Source organism: Carcharhinus amblyrhynchos, chromosome 28 (assembly GCF_965287045.1).
Source record: "Carcharhinus amblyrhynchos chromosome 28, sCarAmb.v2.hapA, whole genome shotgun sequence".
NCBI lineage: Eukaryota > Metazoa > Chordata > Chondrichthyes > Carcharhiniformes > Carcharhinidae > Carcharhinus > Carcharhinus amblyrhynchos.
In genome coordinates this window covers 29832202-29845219 of record NC_137351.1, presented here as the reverse complement: position 1 = coordinate 29845219, position 13018 = coordinate 29832202, and the positions used below count along the sequence as shown (strand labels likewise).

General features: G+C 44.6%; 1 protein-coding gene across 1 annotated transcript in view; it reads right to left on the bottom strand.

Moving 5' to 3' along the window:
- adamtsl3 (ADAMTS-like 3) overlaps window positions 1–13018 on the bottom strand; it is a 548277-nt gene that overhangs the window by 241465 nt on the left and 293794 nt on the right. The window contains exon 7 of the mRNA XM_080214139.1: window positions 7151–7277. Coding sequence (XP_080070265.1) covers window positions 7151–7277 — 127 coding nt within the window. The remainder of the gene's footprint in view (window positions 1–7150; window positions 7278–13018) is intronic.

Sequence of the window (13018 nt, the reverse complement as noted above, 5' to 3'; positions counted from 1 at the left end):
AGCGCGTTTGTGTTACAAACTGCTCGTGAGGCTCAATTTTTAATTTTAATTTTTAGACAGGTTTGTTGAGTGCTTCACTTACCACGTAGGATGGCAAAGTTTTCATTACAAATAATCTTGTACGCTTCGGATTGTAATATGTGGCAAGTATGATTGGATTTTGATAAAATTCTGGTAACTGCATTACGCTAATTACACATCTGCTGAAATTTTGACCTTTCGGAGAAAAAAAAATTAGTTTTGTTGCCCACAGCCTTGACCATGGGAACAAATAAAGTTGCCACATTCCTGCTGCTTCTGCTAGTTATTACCTTTGACATTAAGTGCTGAGGTTGCCATTTCTGTTTTCACTCATCACAGCACTTAGCAAGGCTGAGATCGTGCCAAGTTCCATACCGGGAGCTTGGAGGTACATGGCACGTTTTTTTTTTAAAATGGCAATAAAGTTTTGTTTACATTACATCTTGAAAGTAACTCTGAAAGCTTTAGGGAATTAAATTTCCAAAATAAACCTCTGAGTGTGTTAGATGTTTCAAAAACGCCGGTTTTTTTGCCATGCGATTAAAAGAATATTCTTAAAAAAAAATCAAATTTCAACGTAGGTTTAGGTACGTAAGTTATAAATCATTATATAGGTGTCACTTAAACAGAACACAACATACAGTTGTCTTAGCTATTTGTAGCAGTAATATAACACTAGCCACAGAGCCAATTAACGCAGAAGCCTAATGAAATTACACTGTAAATTTAGAACAGCTTGAATATCATTCTCAGGTTGGCTTTTTTGTAACTGATGCTCCCTTACTGTTGATTGCTTTCTCATGGCTGTTTGAACAGCACACAGTCTCGCAGTTGTACAACTTGCCACCTCATACACAGAGTACAAAGGGTCAATACGACTATGACAGCTGGACAGAGTTGGACTTGCAATCTATTGACTGTTAGTTCGGACACTGTGTGTGGATAAAAATGAATCTGCCTGCGCTGCTACAAACACCAGGTAGCTTTTAACAATAAGGATCTTGTTAATCATCTGGACAGCCCCAGAAGTCAGAAAATCTACTGCAGTGTTGTAGCAGGATGGCTTCAGGCTGCACTTCAGACTGATGTGGCACAAAGGGTATTCTTAGTGACCTCAAGAATAAATAACGTCAACGTTTTGCAAGGCTTAAAACAATTCCAAGTCTTCCATGTCCTCGACTGCTTTCATCTCAGCTTCAACTCATGGCCCATATGTCCACCTACACAATCAGGCTGATTGGAACATTATGTGGCTCTGGCAGTCGCTGCTTACTGTCTTTATTTTTAGGCTACTTTTTAAAAATAAAGTCTCCAGTCACATCAGATTTGGCTGGGAAATCGTGCCGCAGGATAAGAGATACAAACACTTTCTTATTGCGAAATTACTCTCTTTCCCCCCTCCACCCACTCACTCACGTTAGCGGAGGCACAAAGCAGTTCTTAAATCTTTTAGAGATCGTACGGATCCGAAACATTAACTCCTTCTTTCTCTCGCCACAGACGCTGCCAGACCTGCTGAGTTTATCCAGCAGTTTCTGTTTTTAAGGCCACAGATTTCTGGTCCTGCCCCACCATGGGAATCACAGCGGGCCAGACAGGAAATTTGGCAGACCGTGTAAGGATGGATTGAGCTCCGGCAGGAATTTCCAGTCTTGGGGCACGCGTGGCAGGAAAATCATAGAAATATCGAAACTAGAAGCAAGAGTGGGCCATTTGGCCCTTCTAGCCTGTTCCGCCCTTCATTTTGATCATGACTGATCATCAAATTCAATATCCTGATCCTCCCTTCCCTCCATAAGCCTTGATCTCTTTCGCACCAAGAGCTACATCTAATTTCTTCCCAAAATCACGTGTTTTGACCTCAACTACATTCCGTGTAGTTAATTCCACACATTCACCATCCTCTGGGTGAAGAAATTTCTCCTCATCTCAGTCCTAAAAGGTTTATTCCTTATTCTCAAACAATGACCCCCTAGTTCTAGACTCCCCCCACCATTGGGAACACTCCTTTTGAATCTACCCTCTCTAACCCTGTTAGAATTTTATAAGGTTCTACGTGATCCCCTTTCACTCTTCTAAACTCCAGTGAATATAATCTTAACCGACTTAGTCTCTCCTCATATGACAGACCTGCCATCCCAGGGATCAGCCTGGTAAACCTTCACTGTGCTCCCTCTATAGCAAGGACATCCTTCCTCAGATAAGGACACCAAAACTGCGCACAATACTCCAGGAGTGGCCTCACCAACACCCTATACAATTGCAGCAAAAGATCCCTATCCCTATACTCAAATCCTCTCACTACGAATGCCATTTGCCCTCTTCACTGCCTGCTGTACCTATGCCCTTACTTTCAGTGACTGATACCCTTCTTTTAAAGATGGATCTCACAGCAACATATTAAATGTTTGTACTTACTTTTCCGCAACACAATTTCAATACTTAGAACTAATCAATTTTTGCATCATTTTAATTTTTTTTATTTTCAGTTTCTAATACCCATTCTTTTTCCCTCATTAAGCTTCTCATCTGTTGCTAGATTCCAGACAGAGTTCTGCATTTGCTTCATGTTCACACATGTGCTTTGTATCAGGGGGCCTTGGACAGTGCTCAGAAGCAGGACCTTTGAATTTCATTGCCTTTCGCTCGCAAACCAGGCATCAAGGAGTAAATTGTACCCCTCCTGCTGCTAACCCGGTCCAGAACAGGGATCGAACTTGAGGACTACCCAATTTGGATCGTCCAGCCATTCAACATGCAAATCTATTGGAAAATCAATGTACTTCCATAAGTGTAACCCATCTCCAGGGGTTCAATCCACGACACGACAAAGGAAAATCAACCTTATCATTTTATCACATCAGGAGATGAGGGGGTTAGCCTATGAAGAGAGACTGAATAGACTGGGTCTGTACTCGTTGGAGTTTATAAGGCTGAGGGGGGATCTTATAGAGACATATAAGATAATGAAGGGGATGGATAGGGTAGAGGTAGAGAGATTCTTCCCGCTTAGAAAGGATAGCAGGACTAGAGGGCACAGCCTCAAGATAAGGGAGGGGGGGGCAGTTTAGATCAGAGTTGAGGAGGAACTTCTTCACTCAAAGGGTGGTGAATCTCTGGAATTCTCTGCCCATTGAAGTGGTGGAGGCTACCTCACTGAATATATTTAAGTCACGGGTAGATGGGTTTCTGATAGACAAGGGAATTAAGGGTTATGGGGAGAAAGCGGGAAAGTGGAACTGATCCACTTCAGATCAGCCATGATCTTATTGAATGGTGGGGCAGGCTCGAAGGGCTAGATGGCCTACTCCTGCTCCTATTTCTTAAGTTCTTATGTCTTTGGTGAGACAATAAAAACAGCTGAGGTAATGGATATTACATTTAAAACTCGCTGAGTGTTTTTTTGTTCTGTAACAAGTAACCTTATTTAGGATTTGTACTAAACTGAGATAGTTATATCAACTTTAGAATCAGATTGTGATGCAGGATTAATTTGTTTCATGGAATCATGAAGGAATTAATTCAAAAATAAAGGAATCTTGTGGCACCTTTACAATGTTATCCCTGGTTCCACACAACAGTGAGCATAGAGATCGGAGGAGCGAGGTTTCTGAGTCTGGGTTATCGAGATAGGATCGAGGGGAAATTGGAATCACATTGGGCAATGGATTGCACCTTTAAGTGGCTGGAATCAAACTCTTTGTTGACTGGTTTGCTTGTGGGTGTGTTTGATTTAATTTGGCTGAAGGGGAATCGAAAACAGGATTATAGAAAAAGTAAGGTAAGGGCTGAGGGTCAGAGGAAACAGGAATGCAACGAGGTCTAAATTCGGTTCACAATGCACGTATGTGACTTTTAGGAGCACGGTAAATAAGGTTGGTGAGCAGCAGGTAGTCATGTGGAAAATGTGGCTAAAGCCTTCGGCCTTGTCCGTGACTGGGATTTTCCAGTGCCGCCGCAGTGAATGGAGTTTTGGAAAAGTGCTAAATTCTCCATTCATGCCGGCAGCAGGGCGGGAATGAATCGGATCCCGCCCATGGTGTTCTGAGAATAGAGATGAGGCTAAAATAAAATGTCATGTCTGGAAAGTAAATACTCCTGGGCACAAGGGCCTGAATCTTCGCAAAGCTGGGAGGGCTCTGTGTAGTGGCCAAAGTAGTGGCAGATTCTATAATCCGGAAGTTCCATCTCCAAAACTGGTGCCTGCCATACTTTTGCAGGGGGTGGAAGGGGTAATCGTGGTGAAATTCACACAGCCACATCATGGGGGCTCTGGCACATTTAAAACTACATCAATCTTTCATCAGAAGCTATTTTGGTGAAAGATGCTTCATGAACTTTATGAAAGGCTGGAACCTACTAGAGTTATTTGGTAGAGGTCATGATTCCTTTGGGAAGGGTCAGGTGCCCTTTGGAAAGGCCAGGCACCCTTTGGGAAAGGTTAGGTACCTTTTGGAGAAACCAGGTGCCCTTTGGCAGCAGTCAGGTGCCTATTTTAGATCAACAATAGACAAGAATGTGCATATAAGTATTTAAGGTCTGTGGAACTATCAAGCTATCAAATGTTTAAATCCCCTGCCCTTTAAAACGGGCTTTCTCAATGGGTGTTTTATTTAAATATAGTGAAGCCATAATAGAACTTTATTTTATTTCATCTTACCATGGCTGCTGATGTCTGCCCATGCTGGATATTGGGTGCATTTTAATGGAGGATGGTAGGGCAAATGGTGGTGGGTGTGGGTTGGCATGAGCTGACACTAAGTTGGCATGGTGGTTCTAAAGGGTCATGGGTTGTCATGGTGAGTATGAAAGGCCATTGGGTGGGCAGTGGCATTGGCAACATATGGGGGACCATGGGGGAGGTAGAGGGGTACAGGTTAGAAGAGGGGATATAAGGAGCCAAGGGGATGGCTTAGGAGCCTGAATAGACATGAATGGAGCATAGGCACTGTGTGGGGAAGTGGGGGGTGATGAGGGGATATTAGAGGTGAGGACCGGGGGCTGTTTTTTGTTGTATTGTTATCAACACAACTGTGATCAAGTCCCAAGGCACTGAGACCTTTTAAACAGCCCACCGTCCTTGTGGCTTCCTCCAAACTGTTTCCAGCGATGCCAGGCGTGACCCATTAGTACCCAGTCCCAGAACACAAATGCAGCGGTGGGTTGGCGCAGTCTCTGCCGACTTGGGTTTGTGAAGTCAGGAATTTCTCAACTCCATTTACCGTTAACATTGGAATGAAAATTTGGAATAAAAAGTCACTCAAGGGCAGAGCTTTACATTGCTAAGAGGAAGGAGGTTGTCTTTTGAGACTCAAAGGTAAGTCCTGGAATTTTGTGAGGCAGGGATCGGGAAAAGGGCTGGGAGAGCAGAAATGGGGCTTCAGGAACTGGGTGCAAGGGGGGACACAGGGGTGGGGAAATGCCCCTCCAACGGGCACAGGGGGTCTGTAAATAGTAGTACCCTCCCTGCTTCCCACTTGCTTTGCTGGGCATCTTCCCACCCTCTCCAATCATTGTAACAGAGGCAGAATGCAATTCCTTAACTGACCTAAGGGCCTCAAGGCTTATGGGCAGGTAGACACACTGCCTGATGCCTTACCCGCACCCCCAGGGGATGGGGATAGCTCGAAGCTTGAAGGCTAGTCACCCACTTTATGTACCTCATCTCCCCGCCCAACTTGGAACTACCCTGGCTAGGGGGATATAAAAACTTGTCAATTTATCTGTATCTAATTGGCTTATGGAGGCTGTACAACTAATACTTGAGCTGCCTGTTAGCTTTATCTTCTTTCTCTGTTTCTGACTCTTCTGGTTTCCTGTCCAGCTGGCTCTTTATTAGATCAAGAATAAAGGGGCAGCAGGGTGGCAGAGTGGTTAGCATTGCTTCCTCACAGCGCCAGGGACCCAGGTTCAATTCCAGCCTTGGGTGACTGTCTGAGTGAATATTTTCCCCCTGTTTGCATGGGTTCCCTCCCACAATCCAAAGTCTTGTGGACTACGTGTATTGGCAATGATAAATTGCCCCTTAGTGTCCCTAGATGTGTAGATGGGTTAGCCGTGGCAAATGAGCATTGGGCAGGGAAGAGGGTCTGGGTAAGGTACTCTGCCAGAGAATCGATGGGCTGATTGGCCTCCTTCTGCACTGTAGGATTCTATGATCAGTGGTGGGCAACTGTAACAGTGGTGGGTCTGGGGGCTGCATGTAGCCCACCTGGGTTCTGAGTGCAGCCCACGAGACATTTTGTTAACTGCTTCCCGTGTGCGAGGGTTATCACATTCTGCTGCTTTCTATCTGTCTCATTTTTTTCCTGACTGAAGTGATTCACACATAAAACAAGGGTGAGTGAAGTGAGGTGTGTGCTAATTGCTCACAACATTGACTGTGAGAGCTGTGCTGTGTCCAAAGTGTAAATACTTCTTTTGTTTTTAACCATTGGTGAGAGTTCTATTAGTGTACAAATGAATGAGCGTTTTCTAAAACTCATTATGAAATATTTGGCGTGCATTAAATGTATTTAATCTTATCCAGGGGGTCATGGTTAGTGAACAAGCCCGATTTCAGTTCTTGCGGCCCACGGAGATGAAGTGGGTGGGGGCTTTTGTGTGGCCCACTCACTAATCTCGGCTGCCCGTCACTGATGTTCCTGGAATCATAGAATCCCCAGAGTGCAGGAGGAGGCCATTTGGCCCATCAAGCCAGCACTGACAACAATTCCATCCTATCCCCATAACCCCTAATTTACCCTGCTCATCCCCTCGACGCTTAGGGGCAATTTAGCACAGCCAATCAACCTAACCAACATATCTTTGGGGGAAATGGGAGCAGTTGGGGGAAACCCACAGAGACACGGGGAGAACGTGCAAGACTTCCACACAAGAGAGCGACCCCGAGCCGGGAGTCGAACCCGGGTCCCTGGCGCCGTGCTAACCGCTGTGCCACCCTGCTGCTGTCGGAGAAGCTGAAGAGAAACCTTAAGTACAAGCTGAGAAAGTGGCATTATCTCCTTTCGAAGTAGATCTCGTGTTGTGGGCTGACTGAGGTTGCGGGATAAATGTTTTGTTAGAAAGGCAGGTGACTTATATATATATTAAAAAAAAAGAGTCAAATGATATAAAATGGTAGACGCACATTTTTCAGGCGACACGTGTGATTTGGACTGTCCTCGTACAAGTCTGCATGTTGAACCGCTGCCTGCACAAACTCCACAGTTGTCTTCCTTGGCCTTACTCCCAAGTTGCCGATCACAGCCTACCACCTGCCAACAACAACATCAGAGTGAGGAGAAAGGCTGGAGCTCACAGCACACGCTCAGGTTACAGGAATTCTGTTTATTTTTACGTTCCCCTTTACATTCTGAAGCTGGCCTCATTCTGTCACAGCGCGGCTCATTTTATTTGACTCTTAATTTGCTTGGAATGCCTAAAGTGTGGTTTTTAATTTCTGGAGAATTTCACAGCGTTACATTTTTTCAAGCAAAAAAGTCAGAGAATCCGTATCAAGTCCGTGAAGCGAATTCCGCCGCTGTGCGGATCTTCACCTCGCTCTAAGATTACACACACTTACGGGTGGCCCCGTCGCTTGTAATTTGTAAGTCGGTCGTGATAAATGGGGATTCCAGCCCGCCTCCAGGAACCCAGCTCGTAACCTGGGCTGACATTCCAGCGCAGTACTGAGGGAGTGCTGCATTGCCAGAGGTGCCATTATTTGGGGCCATTCGTCTGGTGAGGCATTGCTCGGAGGCCCCCCTTTTGCTTACTTAGGTGGAGGCGAAAGATCCCACAGCTCGCGTCAAACTCGCAGGGAGTTTCCCCAGCATCCTCGTCTGCATTCCTCCCTCAACCAGAAACAGATGAACCACTTCTTCAACTGTGATTTGGCTCCGTACAAACTGGCTGCAGCGTTTGTAGGCCAGAACAATTCCATTTCTCAAAGTAATTCACCTGACGTGAAACACTCTGCGGGTCTGCTAAAGCGTCACGTAAATAGAAGCCTGTCCTTGTGGGATTATCCGGATTTAATAAAACAATAGAAAGCTTTCAAGTCTGGTTCCTCGGAGTAAAACACCAAGCGTTAAGCTTCAGCAGGCTTTAAGAGACACTACAGTCTAAGCATCCAGCGTGTTTGTGTGAAAAATCCTTTGATGAGAGCTCTAATTCATTTTCTTTTCTCAAAACAATGGAGCAAATAATTTAATACAAACATATCGGGTGCACATACCGTGACATCGCACAGTGCAAGCTCCAGTCGGAGGTGTTAAGTGATAAGTACAACAACACTGCTCAGGGTAATTTACGAGCTATAAAAACATGGTTAATGTTGCTGCTAAGACTAACAAAAAGGGGGAGAAAATGAGATCGCAACTAGAGCATGCCGTTACAGCTCAGGACTTTGACAGACCTTACTCCCTGTGTAAACAGAGATTCCAAAAAGTGCCACTTAGTGCAACCTGCACCCTTTAAACGCTACTGGGACTGGAGCTAGTACAACTGTAGGACTAGAACACAAAAGCAGGGATGTGCTGCTGAGGCTTTGAGGCTGTGGTCAGAGCACATTTGGAATATTGTGAGCAATTTCGGGCCCCTTATCCAAGGAAGGCTGTGCTGGCCTTGGAGAGGGTCCAGAGCAGGTTCACGAGAATGACCCTGGGAATGAAAAGCTTGACACATGAGGAGGGTTTGAGGATTCTGGGTCTGCACTCGATGGAATTTAGAAAGATGTTGGGGGGGGGTGCGAAATCTCATTGAAGCTTACAGAATACTGAAAGGTCTGGATAGAGTGGACGTGGAGAAGACATTTCCAATAGTGGAAGAGACTAGGATCCGAGGCACAGTCTCAGAGTAAAGGGAATGACACTTTAGAGCTGAGGAATTTCTTCAGTGAGAGGGTGGTGAACCTATGGAATTCATTGCCTCAGAAGGCTGTGGAGGGCAGGACATTTGATATGGAAATAGGTAGGTTCCTGATTATAAGGTGAACAAAGGTTATGGGGAAAAGGCAGGAGAATGGGGTTGAGAAACATATCAGCCATGATTGAACAATGGACCAGACTCAATGGGCTGAATGGCCTAATTCTGCTCCTATGTCTTATGATGCCAGTGGCACACCTGAACCTAAATTGAAAATTGGGGCAGGATTGAAGATGTCAGCTTGAAATGGTAAACTGATTCTCCATCTGCCTGTCCAAAAAGCCTGAGGCATTACTTACAGGGATTCTCCTCAGTGCCTTGCTCAAAAATTCAACTATTCTCTCATTTATAGTTGGTGGGATCTTTCTGTACTCAGATTGGCTGCCATCTTTACCTCCATAACCGCAGTGGATGCTTTTTAAAGATTACTAATTGGTCTTTAACCTCTTTAAGAGGCTCTGATTAGATTTATTTATAATGAAACAGATTTTTAGAAGAACAAGGCAACATATAGTAGAGGCAGGTACAATTTTATTTTTTAAAACTATCTTTTAGATAGTTACATGCGTATGATGGGTATAGAGGGCTATGGGTCAAATGCGGGCAATTGGGATTAACTTAGGGGTTTTAAAAAAGTAGGGTGACATGGACAAGTTGGGCCAAAGGGCCTGTTTCCATGCTGTAAACCTCGATGACTCCATATTGTACCAAACAACAGACATACGGGAGCCGAGAATAAATCAGTCAAGGTTGCCAAGTTGAGTGATGCCCTGGGTCACAATAATAGGTCACAACCTTCCTCGTATTAATTTATCTTTTTCACATCTCAGGAAGATTCTCCGGCCTACCAGCCGCGCGTTTCCCGCCAGTAGGAGGTGGCACACTGTTTGCCAGCGGCAGGATTCTCCGGTCCTGCTGCTCTCAATGGAAATTCCCATCGACGTAACCTCATCCTGGCAGGAAACCCGCAGGCGGGGGTGCGCTGCCAGCACAAAGGGAGAATTCTGGTGCTCAAGTTTTGAGTAGTTGCGTTTAGTAAAACTATTACTGGTTACAGCTTTTAATTCTTGTTGAATTGGAACAGTTTTTTTTCCCTCCTGAGAAACATGTGTTGCAAACATCACCAATAATAATTTTAGGCTAATAAGTCTGTCAACATTTCCTAATAGTTACAGTGCCTCTCCAGTGATGTATGTATCAGCCTTGCAAAACTGGAGCCTGCACAACACTGGGGGAAAATAATAGCTGCTGGCAGCACCAATGGAGCATATTAAAAAGGATTAACCTATATCCATAGTATCCGTTGGGACGCAACACAGTAATCCTGACCTGATGTTAATTTTGGGGAATAACGTGCCACAATTTTGTATAGCACTGACTAGAGTCAGCAATGGTCATCATTGTCCTACTGTTCCTGAGCAGAGAGACATACACAAGGATTCTAAATCGTCCCGTCTGTAAAAATGCTTCTTGGACCTGAAACTATTCCCACCTCCCGCATCCGCCCGCCTGCCCCAAAGACTGGGTTGTAGCATTTGTAGTCTTTACATAATAAGGTTTTCCTTGCTTGAAAAATTCAAAATAACCATCAAAATTCAAAGAAATAAGAGAAGTATAGAATAGGAACAGGCCCATGCTGCCTAAACTAAACAAAAAAAAAACCCCACACAGATACACACACACACCCACCCACGTCTCCCTCTCTTTCACACACACACCCACCCACCTCTCTCTCACACACACACACACACACCCACGTCTCCCTCTCCCTCTCTCACACACACACACACACACACACACACACACAAAACGGACAGTCAGCAACCCAAGCCAGGACTCGAACCCAGATCCCCGGCGCTGTGAGGCAGCAGTGCTAAGCACTGTGCCACTTGTCTCCTGCCTTTGACCCACCAATCCAAGGGATCAGCATTCTAATCTGCAGCGAATCCATTCAATGGGCTTACTAGTCTTTACAAGAATGCAGGGTACTTTATGCCTTCTAGCCTCAAAGTCACAACCACTTAAACTGTATTTATAACTTCCTGTCCTCCCATAACTGCCCCTCCTCTGATTTATGTGAGCATTGCAATGAGAGATGCAGTAGCAGTTAATGAAAAGGTGATTTCTACGTTCAGCTGTGTTGTAAAGAGCTCTTGAGTGCCTCTGAAGTATAGGAGAGGATGTGAATGAGTACTAAAGAGGGCATTATAAACATTGAACATAAATGTCATGTTGCCATTTTTTTACCAAAGATAAATAGTGTTTTTCCCTGGTGGGTATTGAGGGTGGGATTTGAATATGTACCTCAGCCTTTGAGAAAACTACAACCAAACTATTACCAGAATATTCTTTCACATTGAATGTTTACCCTTTGTTTAATGTACTTGGATATTTAGCTGCACCATATACAAGTTACAGATGTGTGGGGGAGAGTCTTTCACGCAGAGAGTGGTGGGTGCCTGGAACGTGCTGCCAGAGCAAGTGGTGGAAGCAGGCACATTAGCAGAGGCATCTGGGTGGGTTCATGAATAGGGAGGGAAAAGACAGTTATGTACTTGGATTGGTGGGTTAATTTAAAAGCAGGAGACAAGCGGCACAGTGCTTAGCACTGCTGCCTCACAGCTCCAGGGATCTGGGTTTGATTCCCGGCTTGGGTTGCTGTCTGTCTGGAGTCTGTGCATTCTCCTAATATGCGTGTGTGCTTATGTGTGTTTCCTCCCACAGTCCGAAAGACGTGCTGGTTAGGTACTAAATTCTCCCTCAGTGTACCCGAACAAGCGCTGGAGTGTGGCGACTTTCAGTGAATTCATTGCAGTGTTAATGTAAGCCTACATAAATAAATCCAAAACAAGTGCTGCAAATTTGCCACTTTTGTACGCTGCCGATTTTATCGACTGCAGCCAGAGTGCACGTTAGGTGGAGTGGTGAATATTAAACACAGCGGCATGAGCACCGATTAAGAGGAACCTCTTCATAATAAACGGTGCAGGGATCCCTAAGTGTTGCTGAGTTGCACTCAGCCAGGCGACTGGTGAGTTCTCCATCAAATGGATGATCTTCTGGGTTGAGATTGGGCAGACTGACACTTTGGTGCATTATTTAGGATGCATTATACAGAAGACAAGAGATCAAAACTCTATTTGCCCTCTCAGATAGACGTAAAATGTCCCACAACAGGAATTAAGAGAAAAGATCTTCTGTTTCCTGGCCAACATTTGCCTCTCAACCAACACCTAAATCCTGCGCTCTGCTTACTTATTTATTTGCTGCTTGTGGGATCTTGCTCTGCACAAATTAACTGCCACATTTTCTACAGTACTGGTCATTAGACTTCAACCGTGCTTCATTTAATGTAAGCTCTAGAGCACATAGGGGAGGTGACGGTGGCACCGTGGTATTGTCACTGGACCAGTAATCCAGCGACCAGGTTAATGCTCTTGGGGACGTGGGGTCAAATCCTACTATGGCACATGGTGAAATCTAAATTCAATGAAAATCTGGAATTAAAAGTTCAACGATGATCATGAAACCAAATGGTTTCATGATTCTTTTGGGAAGGAAATCTGCCATCCTTACCTGGTCTGGCCTACATGTGACTCCAGACCCACAGCAACTCTTAAATGGCCTCAGTCACTCAATTCAAGGGTAACAAATGCTGGCCCAGCAAATAGTGCCCACGTCCCATGAATAATTTTTTCTTGAAACATCATTTAATTTGAACACTGTCTTTGGATCGAGGATAACTTCTCATTTCTCTGCTGCCTGGTTGGCGAGGTATTTAGCTGAATAATTCGGCTAAACCAGAACCCGGTAAGCAGGTTGAATAAATGTCTGTTGACAATAATTCAACTCCTCAAACACATTTCACCATTTAACTGGCTAATTTGTACCAGAACCTGACTAAATTAACTTTGTCCTGTATTCTTTATTCAACAAAAATCCATCAATCTCTGAACGTTTTTGTTGACCCAGCATCCACAGCCTTTTGGGGGCATGGAGTCTCAGATTTCCACTTTCCTTGTTGACTTCACTCCTGAATGACCTTGTCTAATTTTAAAATTATGCTTTCTCGTTTCTAAATTCTCCCGCT